General features: G+C 43.9%; 1 protein-coding gene across 1 annotated transcript in view; it reads left to right on the top strand.

Moving 5' to 3' along the window:
• Window positions 1-22,211, top strand: part of ADAM12 (ADAM metallopeptidase domain 12) — a 679,455-nt gene that overhangs the window by 73,802 nt on the left and 583,442 nt on the right. Inside the window, exon 2 of the mRNA XM_077258380.1 lies at window positions 15,937-16,070. Coding sequence (XP_077114495.1) covers window positions 15,937-16,070 — 134 coding nt within the window. The remainder of the gene's footprint in view (window positions 1-15,936; window positions 16,071-22,211) is intronic.

Here is a 22,211-nt window from a genome sequence, read left to right as displayed (position 1 = left end):
TATTCTGTGAGGCACATGTGATGTCAATATGATCACTGCACCCCTAGATGAATTCATTGGAGAGTGTACAGTTGTCCTCAAAAGTTTACATACCCCGGCAGAATTTTTGCTTTCTTGCCCTTTTTTCAGAGAATATGAATGATACCAAAACTTTTTCTCCACTCATGGTTAGTAGTTGGGTGAAGCCATTTATTGTCAAACTATTGTGTTTTCTCTTTTCATTCATATTCTTGGGGAAAAAGGCCAAGAAAGCAAAAATTCTGCAGGGGTATGTAAACGTTTGAGCACAACTGTATATGGGACCCATTATACTGTAGCACTATATGGGGCCTATTATACTGTATGGAACAATATATGGGGCTCATTATACTGTATGGAGCACTGTGGGGCCCACAATACTGCATGGAGGACTATGTGGGGCCCATAATACTGTATGGAGGACTATGTGGTGCACATAATACCATATGGACCACTATATGGTGTGAAAACTGTATGGAGGACTCTATGTAGTGCTCATAATACTGTATTGAGGACTGTACTGTCTCATCAAAAATGAAAAGTCTGCAGTCGCTCTGTATGACTGCAGACTTTTGAATGCCCCCAGTGCATACACTGCGCTGCGAGAATTTGCCGATTTCTGAGCAATTGTAGAATTTACAATAGATATCACTCATGTACTGTAAGAAGTAAGTGAAATCTTTGGCCTTGTAGTACACCTTCATTTCTCATGAATCATGATATGTATTAAAGGGGCCCACTGAGACTTTTTCGCCCGGGGCCAACGAAAAGCTGGATCTGGCCCTGATGTCTTGGCCAAACTCTTGGCACCCCAAGATCTTGTTGCAGTGAGGAGGAAGGTCTTGAATCAGCATGCCACCGGACTGCACCACAGTGATTGAGAGCAACATTTCAGGGATCGTAGGCCATGGTAGGCGCTGGCTGTATAACACAGGTGGCGCCTGCAGAGTATGGTGTGTGATCACTTTGCCCATATTCCCGCAGCTCGCATCCAACATGCACCGTCCATGTACTGTGCATATCAGAGAGGGGTTAAGGAGACCAATAACAGCTCCTGACATGTCTATTTTTGCAAATACTCATATTCTTTATGAAATAATAAAGTTGTGGAGGATGTTAAATTACAGCTCCAAATTGCACTCTTCCTCATGTAACTGTATGAATAAATTAACTAGGCATAAGCATTTCCTTTATCAATGGGATGTGTCCCTAAACGGTCTGACACTGGCAAACTGATAGGACAGACTCGGATTGTGTAGGGCAGAGGTGTCAAACTGCATTCCTCGAGGGCCGCCAACAGGTCATGTTTTCAGGATTTCCTTGTACTGCACAGGTGATAATTTAATCACCTGCACAGAATGATTCCAGCACCTTGTGGAATGCTAAGGAAATCCTGAAAACATGACCTGTTGGCGGCCCTCGAGGAATGCAGTTTGACACCTCTGGTGTAGGGACAACCCCCCAAATAATCAATGTGTCCATGCCATTTCTAGTGGGAACTTAGAGGTCGGCTACAAATTTGTATAGGAACAATGTAAGCTTTTCTTCAATATCTTTACAGCTCCACCACTGACAAAATAAAACATGACATGGTTCCCATTGATATTAAACACCGGGCTCTGATGCATTAAAACATCTCACACAGTAGCTAATATTCAGGATGAGCATTTTGCCTAAATGGAAAGTGAACGTCCTCTCGTCAGTGTGTTAGGGGAGAGGATGATCGGTCATCATGGCCAGAAGAAGGTACAATGCCACTAGTCACAGATGTTTGGGGGCCCCGTGTTAATGCTGCATAATCAATGTTAAAAGGAAAAAGTTTTAAAGCTGCCAGATGTTGTGGCTCCTAATAGCAGAACATCCATTAATTACTCAGGCACTAATGAAATAAAGTGTCACCAGTAAACTTGAGAAGTCATCCTAGAAATCGCGGGAAAATGCAGAGAAGTTCAGGTCTACTTTTTACTTTACTAAGATGAATCATTGCAAAACACTATCTATCTATCTATCTATCTATCTATCTATCTATCTATCTATTATCCATCTATTATCTATCTATCTATCTATCTATCTATCTATCTATTATCTATCTCCTATCTATTATCTATCTATCTATTATCTATCTCCTATCTATTATCTATCTATCTATCTATCTATCTATCTATTATCTATCTATTATCTATCTATTATCTATCTATCTAAATAGAAAAAAATCAGGCAGCACTGCAGTTCAAGAAAAATGGCGGACTTTAATCCAGCACCAATTATCTATCTATCTATCTATCTATCTATCTATCTATCTATCTATCTATCTATCATCTATCTATTATCTATCATCTATCTATTATCTATCTATCTATCTATCTATCTATCTATCTATTATCTATCTATCTATCTACTGTATCTATCTATCACCATCTATTCAAATTTGCCCACTTTGCCCGACTTACCCAGGATATTTGATTCACAGTTAATCGATTCCCCTCAATTCAGAAGTTCTCCCATGCCTACAAAAAAACATGTATGACACAATTCTCTTTACCCTCACACATTGATATTCTTCGCCACTGTGCTGTCACACACTATCTGTACAGTTACTTCAGTATTTTTTGGCTTTCTTATCTCTATGGCTAAATTGTGAGCTTTGTCATCCTCTCACTACGTGGAATCACTAATCAGTGACTGCTGCAATCCCTACCTTGGCTTTTAAACAGGCTTTGTTTGATAGTGCTTCCTGATTGGCTGTATTATATCATATGATATGTTAGCTGCTGCGCATTACGGGAAAGTTTGCAAGGTGGTGCCCAAGGTTAAGTGATTGTTCTTGGGCTGATGCAATCCTTTATAATGTGTAAAATGGTGGCGGCTATGCTAGGCGACTAACATGATAAGAATCTTAAATTGTTCCAGTTTTCCAAATTAAGTGAATTAATAAAAATTGGCAGAAATTTAATTTGCATTAAATCGATTTGCTCATCTCTGCTGTCTGTCTATGTCTCATTTATGGGAGTCATTTATTAGTGTTTTTACTGCATGTATTTGGAGTATGATGAGACCCTTTGCTGTGTTTTTGGGGTGCACTAGAAATTTTTTATAGTTTTGCCAAAATTTGCCTTCTTGTTCATCTTATCAGATAGTTGTTTCTTAGATGAAGGTCATGATTTATCACGCCAGCATTTTTAGGCAGATTTATCTTTTAAAAAAATTTGCAAAAGAAGAAATCCACATACTCATTCCAGAAGGGAGGATTGTGAAAAACTAAACTAAAGTTGTGCAAGTGTTTTGTTTAAAGATGTGGCAAATTGAACACATATTACTTGACATCTTACTCCAAAAAATGACTTTAGAAAAAGCCAGTGATAATACATGGCCCCCAAATTCTATATCGATCTCCATGCAATGTCTTCCTCTGCACGGAAGATTATACTATAGCCTCCCTTACTATTACTGCTGTAATGGAAACCTTGTGTGGATCCAAGTCACCATCCACCTCAATGTTCACACATATTTTCCATTATTCGGGCTGGCCGGGGTGCACTGCAGACAATGGCATCATTGAGAAGTAAGCTGTAAAGGAGAGAAGACTGTACATCCGTCTCTGCCTTATTCTTTTTTTTTCGTTAGTGACGTCATTGGCAAATGATTCCCTAGAAGTGCCGCGCGCCAATATCATGGTGTAACACACGAGCAATGGAAAAGCCAATTTTATTTGCATTTTTCAAACTACCAAGAACTGAAACAGGGAAGATTTATCCATTGAGGATTCTGATATTTTTGTATATTGTGATTCCTCTAGATTACAGTATATATACACTCACCGGCCACTTTATTAGGTACACCATGCTAGTAACGGGTTGGACCCCCTTTTGCCTTCAGAACTGCCTCAATTCTTCGTGGCATAGATTCAACAAGGTGCTGGAAGCATTCCTCAGAGATTTTGGTCCATATTGACATGATGGCATCACACAGTTGCCGCAGATTTGTCGGCTGCACATCCCAAAGATGCTCCATACAAGGCAGGATGGATCCATGCTTTCATGTTGTTTACGCCAAATTCTGACCCTACCATCCGAATGTCGCAGCAGAAATCGAGACTCATCAGACCAAGCAACGTTTTTCCAATCTTCTACTGTCCAATTTCGATGAGCTTGTACAAATTGTAGCCTCAGTTTCCTGTTCTTAGCTGAAAGGAGTGGTACCCGGTGTGGTCTTCTGCTGCTGTAGCCCATCTGCCTCAAAGTTCGACGCACTGTGCGTTCAGAGATGCTCTTAGGCCTACCTTGGTTGTAACGGGTGGCGATTTGAGTCACTGTTGCCTTTCTATCAGCTCGAACCAGTCTGCCCATTCTCCTCTGACCTCTGGCATCAACAAGGCATTTCCGCCCACAGAACTGCCGCTCACTGGATTTTTTTTCTTTTTCGGACCATTCTCTGTAAACCCTAGAGATGGTTGTGCGTGAAAATCCCAGTAGATCAGCAGTTTCTGAAATACTCAGACCAGCCCTTCTGGCACCAACAACCATGCCACGTTCAAAGGCACTCAAATCACCTTTCTTCCCCATACTGATGCTCGGTTTGAACTGCAGGAGATTGTCTTGACCATGTCTACATGCCTAAATGCACTGAGTTGCCGCCATGTGATTGGCTGATTAGAAATTAAGTGTTAACAAGAAGTTGGACAGGTGTACCTAATAAAGTGGCCAGTGAGTGTATGTATATATACAGTATATGGAATTAATTAAAGGGGTATTCCGTAAAGTGATGGCGTAGTGCTAGGATAAGTCACCACTTTCTGATCAGGTGGACTATGAAGGTGGCATAGCGGTATCTTTCTGGTGCTTGTTCTTCTATATATTCTCTATGCATCAGCTCTTTCATCATGCAGGGAACTGCATCCCAGCCGCGATGGCTCATAGAGGGTCTTGTCAGGATATCCATTTTCCTTAATAGAGCATATAAATATAGACGCTCACCTATCCAGAAGCCGAGGTAACACCACTTTATGTTCTCTCATCCAAGAGGAATTGGCCGATTATGCTAATCACACTCTTGAGCGATCATAGTTTGATCCGATTTTCTTGGATGTGGAGGAGATGGGGAGAAAAAATTCTCCATCTTCTCCATTCTGTTAGTCTGCGAAGATCAGACTGCACTCAGACATCATCCGAGTGCAGTCTGAGGATTCTCATGGACTCGCTGACTTGCATGGCCAAGTGCAATTTTTTTTTTCTCAGACAGACTCAATCCAAGGAAAAAATTGGACATGAGCGTATAATGGCAGCGGGGCGGTAGCTGTGGACAAAGTTGTCGTCTTCCATGCCCTATGAAAATGGGGGTCCTTGCTATGTGTGCTCTTCTTGTTACCTGGTCGATATGCCTCTGCAGACTGCATGGTGCTGCTGTATCGGGCAGGCCAGGACCAGATGTTAGAGCACAAATTGAGGGATAAACTTCTTGTTACTGAACCTGAAGTTGATGAGAACCATGTCCATCAGATAATAGGCACATTTCTTCACATAAGTGTCTCGCACATTAAGCAGACATAGATATTTCTCGGTAACATTAAACGACACTTCATTTCTCTTGCACTTCTCACTCATGACAATCCAGCCCACAGTTATGAGTTTCTTTGCCTTTCCCTGTGAGGGCCACAAGAGTCGAGGTGTAACGCTATGGCCGCTCACAGCTACTCTCAGTTCCCGGCTGACTAATGTGGACACCACTGTTTGAGGTACATCAGTATGACTCCAAACCAGAACCTCGAAAGTCCACTATCCTCCATAGGAAAGTTTAGGTCCCAATATGGTGACCATTGCTTCCTTTCAATACACATAATTGAGTTCCCTTTCACTGTAGACAACCATTCAGTAAAGTCCTTCTTATACAATTTCATCCCATTCAATCTCCTCTCAGTGGGTCTTCTACTTCCCCTGGGTTAAGTTCCGTACCATTTATATGGCCTCCCTGGCCTTAGGTCCAATCTGTCAAATCTCTACATCAAATATCTCTTCACGTTTCCTTGGTCCTTAGGACGTACTATCTGATGTCCTGTGGTCCTCCCCCGTCTCACACAACACACTATACAGTCTGCCAACTGTCAGACCTTAGAGCCGACCTATTTGACTCACTATCAGGAAGTCTTCTTCTCTCTTCCCACGTCCCATTCTGGGCTTGTCCCAACTGTTAACTTTATCTATTCCCCAACTAACTGCATGCAAACCCCATTGAAAGCAGTCAATGCATTATATTACAACACATAACTTCAAGCGGGCTGTGGGCATCACCTCCACTTCCTTAAATGTGCACGGCCCTATACAATAACATTAGTCCAATGCCATCCAATTTTTTTTTTCGGATGGCACTCGGACCAAAAATATGGTTGTGTGCAAGAGCCCAAGGGATGAGTGATAACGTACTGATTGGTGGGTGGTCTAATTGCTGGGAACTGCACCAATTGGCAGAATAGGAAATTTTTATACCCTACATTGCACTTTTATCACTGTTACAAAATGGAGTGGTAGGTTGGACGCCCAAACGCCGCTCCATTCTGTCTTTGAGCGTTCAGCAGCACCATAGAAAATAGAAGGAGCACTGCAGTTCCAATCTAGCAAGGGTAATAGAGGCAGTTATTTGCAATGAATGGGGATTTCCATGGTAGAACATCACCATTCAAAAAGTTATCACTTTAACCCATTCATGACGGGGCTCACTTTCCATTTTTGTGGTTTCGTTTTTTGCTCCCTTTCTTCCCAGAGCCATAATGTATATGGCGCATGTTATGAGAGGGTTAACATTTGACTCCCTGCAATCTAACCGATCGGTGCCAGGACAATCAATTTGTACCGTTGTTTTACAGACGCAAAGCCGTGAATATGATGGTGGCCGTGTTTGGTAATGCAGCTTTTGTCATTTGGATTGAACCACAGTACCAGGCACAGTCTTAAAGAATTTTAATTTTCTAAACTAGCTGAAGAGCCCGGTGTTACCCGGGCATAGTAACTAACTGTGGTTGGTTATCACAAATTTTAATGATTATCCTCCATTCCATAGTCCCGTGCCCATATACCCATCATACACATCCTCCATCCCATAGTCCCATGCCCATATACCCATCATACACATCCTCCATCCCATAGTCCCGTGCCCATATATCCATCATACATATACTCCATCTCATAGTTCCATGCCCATATACCCATCATACACAGCCTCCATCCCATAGTCCTGTGCCCATATACCCATTATACATTACCTCCATCCCATAGTCCTGTGCCCATATACCCATCATACATTACCTCCATCCCATAGTCCTGTGCCCATATACCCATCATACATTACCTCCATCCCAGAGTCCTGTGCCCATATACCCATCATACACATCCTCCATCCCATAGTCCCATGCCCATATACCCATCATACACATCCTCCATCCCATAGTACCGTGCCCATATACCCATCATACACCTCTTCCATCTCATAGTCCCGTGCCCATATTCACATCATACATATCCTCCATCCCATAGTCCCGTGCTCATATCCCCAGTACTGTATTTAGAGTTTATGCTGCCCTAGTGCTGCCTCCCCCATTGGTGAGCATGACACTATCGGCAGTGACTTTTTGCAAAAATCGCTGATGTGAAAGTAGCCTTTTGCAGCAGATCCGGCAGTTTTTCCGCATCTGCCACATAACGGATCACTTACGGCAACACTGCGTTTGGCCTCATTCATTCCCTATGGGATTTGTGGACATTCACGGCACTTGCTGTGATCTGGCAAATACAGTACCATACCTCCCAACTTTTAAAGGAGGTGTAAGGGGGATAAAGTTTGCGGCACGCTATGAGCGGCGAGGCAAATTTTAGGCCATGCCTCTGACCACACCCATTTCACAACTAGTCACACCCATATCCACGTCCTAACCACAGCCATTTAGCACTGCTGACCACACTGTTTCACAAACAATAATTATAAACAAAAAAATATGGCCACACAATGCTCCATACTGTATAATGGCCACACATGATGCTCCATACTGTATAATGGTCACACATGATGCTCCATAGTGTATGATGGCCACACAGTGCTCCATACTGTATAAAGGCAACACATGATGCTCCATGCTGTATAATGGCCACACATGATGCTCCATACTGTATAATGGCCACACATGATGCTCCATGCTGTATAATGGCCACACATGATGCTCCATACTGTATAATGGCCACACATGATGCTCCATACTGTATAATGGCCCCACATGATGCTCCATACTGTATAATGGCCGCAAATGATGCTCCATACTGTATAATGGCCCCAAATGATGCTCAATACTGTATAATGGCCACAAATGATGCTCAATACTGTATAATGGCGACATATGATGATCCATGCATACTGTATAATGGCCCAACCCCCTCCCATCCTGTATGCATGGCTCATCTCCCCCTCCTCTCTGTATGCATGGCTCATCGGCTCCCCGCTCCCATCATGCATGGCTCATCTCTCCCGACTCCCCCTCCTGTATGCATGGCTCATCTCCCCCTCCTGTATGCACGGGTGGCTCAGTCATCTCCCCCCCTGTATGTGTGGCTCATCTCCCCCTCCCTGTATGCATGGGTGGCTCTGGCTCATCTCCCACCCCCCCTGTATGCGTGGCTCATCTCCCCCTCCCTATATGCATGGGTGGCTCTGGCTCATCTCCCATCCCCCCTGTATGCGTGGCTCATCTCCCTCTCCCTGTATGCATGGGTGGCTCAGTCATCTCCCTCTCCTCCCTGTATGCGTGGCTCATCTCCCCCTCCATGTATGCATGGGTGGCTCTGGCTCATCTTTCATCCCCCCTGTATGCGTGGCTCATCTCCCCCTCCCTGTATGCATGGGTGGCTCTGGCTCATCTTTCATCCCCCCTGTATGCGTGGCTCATCTCCCCCTCCCTGCATGCATGGGTGGCTGTGGCTCATCTCCCATCCCCCCCTGTATGCGTGGCTCATCTCCCCCTCCCTGTATGCATGGGTGGCTCTGGCTAATCTCCCATCCCCCCTGTATGCGTGGCTCATCTCCCTCTCCCTGTATGCATGGGTGGCTCAGTCATCTCCCTCCCCTCCCTGTATGCGTGGCTCATCTCCCCCTCCATGTATGCATGGGTGGCTCTGGCTCATCTTTCATCCCCCCTGTATGCGTGGCTCATCTCCCCCTCCCTGCATGCATGGGTGGCTCTGGCTCATCTCCCATCCCCCCCGTATGCGTGGCTCATCTCCCCCTCCCTGTATGCGTGGGTGGCTCTGGCTCATCTCCCATCCTCCCTGTATGCGTGGCTCATCTCCCCCTCCCTGTATGCATGGGTGGCTGTGGCTCATCTCCCATCCCCCCTGTATGCGTGGCTCATCTCCCCCTCCCTGTATGCATGGGTGGCTCTGGCTCATCTCCCATTCCCCCCCTGTATGCGTGGCTCATCTCCCCCTCCATGTATGCATGGGTGGCTCATCTTCCCCCCTCCCTATATGCGTGGCTCATCTCCTCCCTGTATGCATGGGTGGCTCTGGCTCATCTCCCAATCCCCCCCCCCCCCGTATGCATGGGTCATCGGCTCCCATCTTGCATGGCTCGTCATCTCTCCCCCCTGGCCCCCTCCATGCATGGCTCATTGGCTCCCCGCTGCTCCCATCTTGTATGGCTCGGCTCCCCGCCCACGGTCCTCCTTCATCCTCCCCCCGTCCTCCCTGGCTGTCATCATACTCACCGCTCAGAATGGAATCCTCCACCTCGTCCTCACATCCTGTGTGGGCGGCCAGGTGGTACCGCTCATTAAGGTCATGAATATGCGTCCATATTCATCATCTTAATGAGCGGTACCATGTGACAGCTCACACAGGACGAGCTGCCGTCGCTGACACCAGACCAGGCATCGCTGGAGTAGGTGAGTATGATTCTTCAAGGGGGGCAAGGAGGCAGGCAAGCGGGCAAGCGGGGCAGTAAAGGTGACTCCGGCCCGGACTTTATATATATATATATATATATATATATATATATATATATATATATATAAAAAACTGCTCAGGTGCCACCCCACTGCATCTTCCCGCCCTAGGCACATGCCCTCAAGTGCCTAGTGGCAAATACGGCCCTGCATATACCCATTATGACCTCATATGCGCCATGGCAGCCATTCTGACATCATTGTCGCCATGGCAACCTATTATGATATCATTGTCACCATGGCAACCATTATGACATAACTGTCACCATTGCAACCATTATGACATCATCTCCGCCATGGCAACCTTTATGACATCATCGTCACCATGGCAACCATTATGACACCATCGTCGATACACACATACATACACACATACACTCATTTTTATATATATAGATTAATAGTACATATGAAAATAAGAAACTTTGTAATATATCTTATCAGAGAAATGTACTTCTTTCTCCTCCTGAATTGATCTTTCACGCTAAATTCATAGGTAAAATCTGTATTCAGTGAAGATATGTTCTCATTACTGAGATAGAAGGTGACAATTGGTGCTTTTGAAATTATATGGAGATAAAAGTGGAAGGAGCTGGAGGCGGAGACAGACCTTCTGCTGCAAGTTCTACTAATACAATAGTTCACATTTTTCATAGAATGTAACGAGCACCAACTGTCATTTCCTATCTTAGTAATCACATCTGTCTTCAATGATGACATATTTTACCTGTAAACTGAGAATTTTTTGAATGAAAGATCAATCTAGGAGGAGAAAGAAGCTGATATATTTCTTATTTTCTTGTGTCCTATAGATTTATGGGGAAAAAGGATTAAAGTGACAGTTGCTATTTAATTGTATGTAGGGTGAAAGTACTGGGTCACAGTGCTGATTGGACCACCATGACCCCTCACTTCAGATGATCACGGGGATGCATGGAGTCTGACTCCTACTAATTAAATATGATGAGTTATTCATTTCAAAGAACAAATATTACCCTTTATCTTCCGAGATAAATATGTTTTTTTTTCCATCCTGTACAATACATATTGGATTTATGAGACTTACAAGGAATGTTAGCAATAATCCCTTAACAATTCCCCTCTAAGATATGGATAATAATATATGGCGGGTTTTGTGTAACATTGAGCGCACCGCGCAGGAAATGTAACATTGGCATAAATTCTCTCCGTCACTAAAGCTGTCTCCGATAAAGCACAATATACATCTCTACTTAGAAATCCAAGGCGCAAGATGAAGAGGAATACGGAGGAATATTTCAGAAGGGAGCTTGTTGCAAACATTCATCAACTCAAGCAATGAAATGTCACGAGGATCGGAGAAGCGTTCTCGCTACCTATGTTCAAAATTATTAAGATTTTGGCGAAAAATTTTTTTATGTACAACCCGGCGGCCGCTTTGACCTTTCACAAAAGGAAAACTCGGACAAACGCGGTAAAGGAGTCCTCGAATTCTAACAGATACCACACTGCGCGCTAATGCAACCTGACAGCAAGAGCAAGCAAGGGGGAAACGTCAAAGATCAAAGCCTAATTAAAGGGATTACAGCTGAGCTATGAGTAATGATGATAGATAATATCACTATGCAAGGATACAGTGGTGTCCTTTCTGTAAAAATCCCTAAACACTTCAGTTTCTCACAAAAAACATTTAGGGCACAGTCAGACGGCCGTATAACACGGACGACGATCTCATCGCAATGCTCGGACTGGCCGGCGGCTCTTCTGACCCGAGCGTGACAGCTGCATAGAAATACATGGTGTCATGCTCTGGTGAGGAGAAACGACTACCAGTCCGAACATTGTGACGTGATCGTTGCCCGTGTTATGCGGCCGTCTGACTGCACCCTTAAGGTGTGATAGCGAAACTCTCAAAGGGCTGCAATTGACATCTCAACTACTGAGTGATCACATATAGACACCTTCATTATAAACATCTCCCAACAGAGTATCGAAAAATCATGTTTATTTTTTTTTAAAAGCTAACCATCTTGGGAAATGTCAAGCAAAGGGAAAACTGTAAGGAAGGACAAATCTGAAAGGTTTCATCCTAACCGGAGGCATAACTGTAAGGACAGAGGAGCTGGAGGGACATGGTGGCCAGCCTTGATCATGGTACATAGATTTACGTACAGGAAAGATATATATCTCTGTACCGTGTTAGCCAGTAGATAGAAAATTATTTAGACGTGAGAGTCCTCAGTGGTTGATACTTAATGAAGGGACCTGAGTAGTCTCGAAAGCTTGCAATTTGTTACCATCTTTTCAGTTAGCCATTAAAAGGTATCAACCACTGAGGACTCTCAGGTCTAAATAGTTTTAGATTTATGTAGAAATTTTTGCCTTGGCCAAAAAAAGAAAAAATGAACTGTAAACCAAAATCGTTAAGTTCATGTCTAGTGATGAGCGGATCCGTGGAAGTTCGGGTTCTGGTACCCAACCCTAACTTTAGTCCAAAGTGTGGTTTGGGTACCAGGGCTTTACCCGAACTTGAACCCGAACCGCATTGAAATGTATGGTGATCTCTATCTCTTTCCTCCTAGACTTTCCTGGAACTCTGAACATTAAAATAGACTTCCGGAACAAGTCTGTGTTCGGCATTCAGCACCGGACACTAACTGTCCTAACTTGAAAGTTTGGGTCGCTCATCTCTAGTCGTGTCCAATATTGCGATATAGAGGGGAGCAAAAGGATTCAAACTACTGAGTCTGGTGTCCAGTTTGTTCCTGTGTGGCCTCCGGACGAGGGTGGTGTTTACCTCTGCTCCGGCAATGCTCAGCCTGTGCCCCTATGATGTCATGATGTGTGTTGGGTAGTATCATTTAGATTATTTAGTTGCAGATTTTATTGTTCTGGATTATTGTTTTGATTTTTTTTTATAAATAAATATAAATTATATAAATATAAATACAGTATATTAAAATATAAATGAATTTGCAGCATCATATTCTGAACTATTTTGCATTCAATAAATCTGCCAGCATGAGACAGCAGTAAATTCTTGTAACAAATGTATACCGTATACACTGGAGCAGGCGCCATAGATGCTGCTTTACTTTTATCGGTCAACTGGCAAAGTGCACAGAATTCACCATAACAATCCGTTATCAGCGCAGAGGAGTTCTAACGATGAGACATGGCGTCCTACTCACAGGTCCAGATGTGGAGCATTACACTGTAGTCAGTGGCGTAACTTGAAACTCATGGTCCCCGATGCGAAAGCTCCAATGGGCCCACAAATATTTTAAATCTTTCATAGCAATAGTCTTTTTCTATAGGCCAATGGGAGTTTTAGGGCCCCCTGGGCTCCAGGGCCCGGATGCGATTGCAACCCCTGCACCTGTTGTAGTTACGCCCCTGACTGTAGTTCTTCTGCACTTGTACCATGAGATTCAACCCGCCGCGAATCTTCAACGTCCTCTAAAGGTGCAATGGACTTTAGGAAACTTGATCTGACGATGGAGTATCTGGGTGCCAGGCACAACAAATGCTTGGGCAATGGTTAGGATATTTGCCTACTCTTCCAGGTCTCCAGGAGGTCTCCTTTTTTTCCAGGACTGCCCTCAAAATGTAATTTCACAAATATGACAAGTTGACAATAATGAATATTCTCATCACCTTGGCCAAGTTTGTTTTCTACTTTCCTCTCCCTGTAATCTGTAGCTTGCCAACTTTTGTAAAACTACATCTTCTTTCCTGGAGGGTCACTGGTTGGGGACCAGTGCCTGAAGGGATTTTCTTGTAATATAATGTTATTCCGCATCCAGACTATAGGTGACCGGTGGGACTTCAGGCGATCCCGAACTCAGTAAATGAAGCAGAGGTCAAGCACTCTCACCTCCACCCCATTCCTTGTCTATGGGACTCCCGGAGAAAGCAGTGATCAGTTCTCTATTTCCATCAGTCCCAATGGTCACCTCATTCATTGTCTATTTGTTATGGACTGGTAATTTAGGAGCGACATGCGACTAGCTCTGAGCAGGTGGTAACTATACAGACCGCAGTTCCTGATCTTAACACAACACTAGAAGTAGCCGTGGGATGTTCCTGTCACTCCCTGGACACCTCGTCATAGCCGGAGAACTAGCTACCCCTAAAGGTAGAAATAGGAAAGCTATCTTGCCTCAGAGAAAATCCCCAAAGGATAGGACAGCCCCCCACAAATAATGACTGTGAGAGGAGAAAGAAATTACATATGTAGTATGAAACAAGATTTAGCAAAGGAGGCCACTTCTAGCTAGATAGATAGTACAGGAAAGAACACTGTGCGGTCAGTAATAAAAACTAGAAAAAGTCCACCGCAGAGATATGCAAAAATCTCCACACCTGACTAAAGGTGTGGAGGGCAAAATCTGCAGCCCAGAGCTTCCAGCTTAGCTGAATAGATCCATACTGATAAGCTGGACAAATGAACAAAATAGAATGTGCTGAACAATAAGTTCACAACAAGTAGACTGCAAAAGGACAAGCAAGGACTTATCTTTGCTGAACTGGTCAGAGTGTCAGGGAAATCCAAAAGAGCCGTGACTCCAAGCAGGAACAATTGACAACTGGCATTGATTGAGGGATAAAGCCAGACTAAAATAGCCGAGCAGAAAGACGATCAGTGGAAGCAGCTGCTGATGCTAAATCCAAGAAGCAGCTATACCACTCAAAACCACAGGAGGGAGCCCAAGAGCAGAATTCACAAAAGTGCTACTTACAACCACCGGAGGGAGCCCAAGAGCGGAATTCACAACACTATTGGACTGCTGGAGAAAGCAATGATATGTGCTCTGTTATTTACATCAGTCTCAATGGTCACCTTCACTCCATTCATTGTCTATGGGCCTACTAGAGAAAGCAGTGATCAGTGCTCTAATACCAACAGTCCAAGTGATCAGTGCTCTATTACCAACAGTCCCAATGGTCACCTTCTCACTATTCATTGTCCATGGGACTGCCGGAGAAAGCAGTGATCAGTGTTCTGCTATTTCTATCAGTCCCAATTGTCACCTTCACTCCATTCATTGTCTATGGTAATACTGGAGAAATCAATGATCAGTGCTCTGCTATTGCAATCAGTCCCAATGGTCACCTTCAGTCCATTCATTGTCCATGGGAATGCCGGAGAAAACAATGATCATCGCCTCTGCTATTTCCATCAGTCAAAATGGTCACCTTCACTCCATTCATTATCTATGGGATTGCCAGAGAAAGTAATGATCATCGCTATGCTATTTCCTTCAGTCCCAATGGTCACTTTCACTCCATTCATTGTCTATGGGATTGCTGGAGAAAGCAATGATCATCGCTCTGCTATTTCCATCAGTTCCATAGAGAATGGATGGCGTTGAGGCGATAATGCTTGCCCTCTGCTTCATTCACTCAGAGCTTTGCAGAGCCCAGTTATCAGGATCATACTGTTGACCCCTAGCTATAAATAAGGGATAATTTTCAATTATGGGACACCCTCTTTAATTGTACTAACTACATAACTATAAAGTTCTTCCGCCCTAATGCAGAATGTGTAACTGAACCCCAAACTGCCTTCTACTGTTTTCCTTATGAGCCACCAGTGCCTACGTGCGGCTGCTACTTCTGCGCCCCCGCACGTCCCTATAGATGACCACTGGTAAATGAGGAACATCCGCATAAGCTTTTTATTCTATATGATGATGATTTTTTTTTCGTGTTCTGCATTTTAAATACTTTCTTACTCTTTGCTTCTATTTCGGTCAGAGTAGAGAACAATGATTTTTTTTTCCTGCTTTACAAAGCAAAATTTGCTGGAAACGTTTAATTGATTTGATTTATTAAGAGATTTCCTAGAACCGATTAATCTTGCGGCGACTCGTCTGCGCAGTCATCTGAGCGGTAATGTCTGTGTTTGCAGGTTGCTCAGCGCTAACATGAGTCTTTCTTTTCTTCTTTGCTTTGTCTAGGAGAGAATGTGGACTGTAATTTGGGATTGTCTAGGAAACAGACAGAAGAGGAGCGGCGCGGACATTATGAAATAATAGTCCCTTATCTCTTCAGTGGTGAACAGTGGAAGCCGATAGGTGCCATCTTTCCAAAGGTTAGATTTCTTTTTTTCATGCCCCTATGAGAAGCTTTTAGCTACACAATGGTGAATGAACAGAGAACATTGGAACCTGCAGAAAACATTATATTTTTGCTCCAAATGTAAGGGACAGAAACAATTTCGACTATTTTCTATGCCCAGCGCCCAACGTATAATTCAGTGTGAGACATTTCTTAAGTTGTTCCGGATGATGTCTGCAGTTAGCTATTGTTACCTTGTATTCGGGGTTATTCCATTTACACTCATTACCTCTCAATGCGGCACAGATATAGAGAGAGACTGCAAAACTCCGGATCTTTAGAAGTCGTCTTATCTTCCAAGATTCCGCCATGCTTTCTGGGGTCTTCTGTAGACTTTTGTTTGGGCAATATTAGTTAAAGGGGTTTATGAATAATATATTTTTGGCAAAAGAGGGGTAACCGAATGGCCTCCTGCGCCCCAATGCAAAATCAGTAACATGTCCTCCACCAACCTTGTGTTATCTATCGGTCTGATATCTTATTATGTAGCACAAGGGTCATTGGATCAACTGAGGCTACTTCCTCTAGATCCCGGTAAAGCCATTCCTCCTGCTGCAGGCGGAAACATACAGAAGAGGGCCCCTGCCCAAGAACCGTTCAATAATTCATCAAAATGCAAAATTCCACCTGCTTTGAAGGTGGATATGGGCCCCCGACTTCTTGGGCCCCTGGGCGGCTGCACAGGTTGCACCAATGATATGTCCGATATTATCCAGCAATGCTGTGACCGTGGGGTAATAGCCGTTATACCCACTCCATTACCCATGCTAGGACTAAAGATAACTTTGTTCTGGGCCATCTGACTTTTGTGATGGTGATGTCATGATCCAAAGCGGAGACTGCATCAGCAGAATAATGAGTGTAGCTCTGGAGTATAATACAGGATGTAACTCAGGATCAGTAATGTAATGTATGTACACAGTGACTGCACCAGCAGAATAGTGAGTGCAGCTCTGGAGTATAATACAGGATGTAACTCAGGATCAGTAATGTAATGTATGTACACAGTGACTGCACCAGCAGAATAGTGAGTGCAGCTCTGGGGTATAATACAGGGTGTAACTCAGGATCAGTAATGTAATGTATGTACACAGTGACTGCACCAGCAGAATAGTGAGTGCAGCTCTGGAGTATATTGCAGGATGTAACTCAGGATCAGTAATGTAATGTATGTACACAGTGACTGCACCAGCAGAATAGTGAGTGCAGCTCTGGGATATAATACAGGATGTAACTCAGGATCAGTAATGTAATGTATGTACACAGTGACTGCACCAGCAGAATAGTGAGTGCAGCTCTGGGGTATAATACAGGGTGTAACTCAGGATCAGCAATGTAATGTATGTACACAGTGACTGCACCAGAAGAATAGTGAGTGCAGCTCTGGAGTATAATACAGGATGTAACTCAGGATCAGTACAGGATCAGTAATGTAATGTATGTACACAGTGACTGCACCAGCAGAATAGTGAGTGCAGCTCTGGGGTATAATACAGGGTGTAACTCAGGATCAGTAATGTAATGTATGTACACAGTGACTGCACCAGCAGAATAGTGAGTGCAGCTCTGGAGTATATTGCAGGATGTAACTCAGGATCAGAAATGTAATGTATGTACACAGTGACTGCACCAGCAGAATAGTGAGTGCAGCTCTGGAGTATAATAAAGGATGTATCTCAGGATCAGTAATGTAATGTATGTAGACAGTGACTGCACCAGAAGAATAGTGAGTGCAGCTCTGGGGTATAATACAGGATGTAACTCAGGATCAGTAATGTAATGTATGTACACAGTGACTGCAGCAGCAGAATAGTGAGTGCAGCTCTGGAGTATAATAGAGGATGTAACTCAGGATCAGTAATGTAATGTACGTACACAGTGACTGCACCAGAAGAATAGTGAGTGCAGCTCTGGAGTATAATACAGGATGTAACTCAGGATCAGTAATGTAATGTATGAACACAGTGACTGCACCAGCAGAATAGTGAGTGCAGCTCTGGAGTATAATACAGGATGTAACTCAGGATCAGTAATGTAGTGTATGTACACAGTGACTGCACCAGCAGAATAGTGAGTGCAGCTTTGGAGTATAATACAGGATGTAACTCAGGATCAGTAATGTAATGTATGTACACAGTGACTGCACCAGCAGAATAGTGAGTGCAGCTCTGGGGTATAATACAGGATGTAACTCAGGATCAGTAATGTAATGTATGTACACAGTGACTGCACCAGCAGAATGGTGAGTGCAGCTCTGGGGTATAATACAGGATGTAACTCAGGATCAGTAATGTAATGTATGTACACAGTGACTGCACCAGCAGAATAGTGAGTGCAGCTCTGGAGTATAAAACAGGATGTAACTCAGGATCAGTAATGTATATAAACAGTGACTGCACCAGCAGAATAGTGAGTTCAGCTCTGAAGGCTGGCTGGTCTGATGTATATACAGGTGCCAGGGCCTTGGGCTGATGTATAAACAGGGGCTGGGAGCTGGCTGTGGCTGGGCTGATATATATATACAGGTGGTGCTGGGCTCAGTGGGCTGGGGCTGGTGATGAGGTATATACAGGTATGGGGCTCATTATACTGTATGGAGCAATATATGGGAATCATTGTTCTGTATGGAGCAATATATGGGGCATGTTATTCTGTACGGAGCGCTATGTGGTGCGAATAATACTGTATGGAGCAATATATGTGGCTTATTATTCTGTATGGAGCAATATATGGGGCTCATTATTCTGCATGGAGCAATATATGGGGCTCATTATACTGTATGGAGCAATATATAGGGCATGTTATTCTGTATGAGCACTATGCGGTGCCCACAATACTGTATGGAGGTCTATGTGGTGCCCATAATAATGTATGGAGCAATATATGGGGCTCATTATACAAATCCCTGGTTAGACCACACATGGACTGTGTACAGTTTTGGGCACCGGTGCTCAGGAAGGATATAATGGAACTAGAGCGAGTACAAAGGAGGGCAACAAAATTAATAAAGGGGATGGGGGAACTACAATACCCAGAGAGATTAGCAAAATTAGGATTATTTAGTCTAGAAAAAAGACGACTGAGGGGCGATCTAATAACCATGTATAAGTATATAAGGGGACAATACAAATATCTCTCCGAGGATCTGTCTATACCAAGGAAGGTGACGGTCACAAGGGGGCATTCTCTGCGTCTGGAGGAGAGAAGGTTTTTCCACCAACATAGAAGAGGATTCTTTACTGTTAGGGCAGTGAGAATCTGGAATTGCTTGCCTAAGGAGGTGGTGAAGGTGAACTCAGTCGAGGGGTTCAAGAGAGGCCTGGATGTCTTCCTGGAGCGTAACAATATTGTATCTTACAGTTATTAGGTTCTTTAGAAGGACGTAGATCTGGGGATTTATTCTGACCGAATATAGGCTGAACTGGATGGACAAATGTGTTTTTTCAGCCTTGCTAACTATGTTACTACGTTACTATACTGTATGGAGCAATATACGGGGCTCATTATTCTGTATGGAGCCCTATGTGGTGCCAAGAATACTGTATAGAGGACTATACTGTCTGATTTATGACCTATTGTAGAATGTACAATAGTTATCACTCATGTAATGCATGGGGGGACTGTATATGAGATGGGAGCCCTATGGTGGGGCTGTATATGTGTTTGTGGGGGAGGCGCCGTTTTGAAGTTCGCCTCAGGCAGCAGTGTGGCTAGGTTCACCCCTGCCTATAAGCAAAAAAATATTTTTATTATTATTCTTCCTGCGCTTTATACTTACCTCGCAGCGCTCCCCAGGTGACCACTGGTGTCTTCTGATCCCCCTCCTGGACTGCAGCGAGTGCAGGCTCTAGGACCCTGAAGCACCATGTGACCGGTGAACTCGCCCGGTCACATGGTGCTGTTTAAGGTCCTGTGCCAGGTCCTACGGTGCCGGGATGAGGAGCGATCACCGTGGGAACCCGCGGATACCCCTGGATACACTCCAGAAAGACTCGGACATGATGTGAACAGAACCTTAGACACGAGCTAATACGTCTTTAGATTTTAGCTGAAGGGACATTTACACAAGTCAGAAGAGCACGATCTCTTAGATGCAGCAGAATTGGATGATGAAGTATCTTTAACACCTGACAATTTTAACAACGCAGTGAGGGCGGGAGGAAGGAAGAGATAAAACAAGACGAGATGTGACAGGGAGTTCATTAGGCGGAATCCAGCAGCCATTATTCTATTATATAGAGCTGGCTGTTCTGTAATTAAAACTTCCAAGTGTTTCTGAGAAAAAGGAAAAACACAATTATCTTCTTATATAACACAGTTCATTACAAAGCAAAACCCACAAGACGTGCTTCCCGCCTAATAGCAAAGTCATAACCGTGTCTAAAGTCAAAAGCATCTATATTAGCGGCGCCTGGTTTGCTTCCCATTGGAAACAAGATGGAGAGGTTTAATGTTTGATATTGTGATGGTTATTTCTAACATTAAAAGTTATCAACTATCAAAAAGATAAGTAAGTTTGTGATCGGCCTGGGTCCAACTGCTGGGACCCCCACTGATCCCCACTCAGAAATACTCCAGAAGAATGATGTAGTCGTCAGTCTGTTTCATCTTTGGGACTTCTGGAGACAGCTCAGTACTCCACTCCATCCCAAGGGACATTCATCCTTTGGATGAATATATTTTTATATTGGGAATAACCCTTTAAGAGTAAGGCTGCAATTCCAGACAAAACCTAAAGACAAAAGTGGCGCCGCTGGTTCACAAAAAGAGTCTTTTAATTATAAACCACTCCCTTTAGAGGATACAGTAGTAATGACTATAGCCATATGTTCATCATGAACATGGGCATCTATGGGGTCATCTATGGGGGCTCGCTGTCCTCTTGACCAGTAGGAAATACCAAGAGGGATCACAAGACACGATCGATTCAATATGTTAGAAATATAATCTTTATGACTAATTGAAGTCATAGTGATAATATTTGAAACGGAGCCATTGTTTCTTAGTCTTAAAAAGTTGTCAAGGATTAGAATCAAAAGATGTTTGTTATCCTGTACATCCCCTCTAAATTGTCCACAGACATAGTACAGGTGTCAATTCTTCAAAGTTTCGTTCAGGATTGGGTAGTCAGATGTTCTCGAGACCTCCCTCAGCTTATTAGAGGAGTAAGAGTGTCCCATCGGTAACTCTCATGCCTCCTCAGCTCCTCCCTTCTCACCGTGGTCACTGCGCTGCTTCTCCTCGTATAAGGCCTTCTTGTTGAGTTTGCCTTTTGCAGCACTCCTCTGCCCTGCTGCATTAGTATGTGGTTTCCATTTGGATTTAGGGGGGCATGGCCGGTCTTTGCATGAATATAACCCTGTTGTGTCTTGTAGAGATTAGATTCAATGGCCTATGCCATGCCAGTAGGGTCTATATTAGCAGCGCTCACCACCACTCTTTGCCAGGACATTGGTTCCTAGCCTGCTAACATCGATGATTATGCATTTCTATCTCTTCTGTCTCCTGTTATCTACCCGGCAGGTTTACCTGCTCTGTTTGACTTCTCCATCCTTGACTCTGGCATCTTGCCCCAATCTCAGACTGTATGACTACGCTTCTGTCTCACCCTCCTGAACCTCATACCCGCGCCTCTGACCCTTCTCCCGGGGACTGTCCTGGAGTACTACCTGGTGTCTACTGGCAACCCAGCCTATCCTCACCACCAGAGGTCCTAGTGAAGACCCAGTAGACACTTAGACACGCCCCTGCATAGTAAGCCCGGCCTGCGGCGCAGTGGGTCCACACCCACCAGTGTTACGAAGGGGATTGTATATTACATCCCTGATACAGAAAATGAAATGCAAAGTTACACGTAAACTTGTCCCAAACCCAGATTTATCAATTTTCATTTCTAGAATTGTTTGATGAAGACATAGTGGCTGAGCCATTATTACTTTTGTGACTTTTTTGGGGTGAAAATGGTCGTGAATTTATTTGTGCTTTATTCATCATTAAATTTATACCTATTTTAGGTTAACTTTGGTTACAGCAGTTTTCTTATGTTCGGCGTTATGGGCAATGTTTTCGGTTATCCAGATCTTTGAGCCTAATTTATGATTTGCATACGAAATTA

The sequence above is a fragment of the Ranitomeya variabilis genome, chromosome 4 (assembly GCF_051348905.1).
Source record: "Ranitomeya variabilis isolate aRanVar5 chromosome 4, aRanVar5.hap1, whole genome shotgun sequence".
Classification (NCBI taxonomy): Eukaryota; Metazoa; Chordata; class Amphibia; order Anura; family Dendrobatidae; genus Ranitomeya; species Ranitomeya variabilis.
This window is presented reverse-complemented; position numbering and strand designations above follow the sequence as displayed.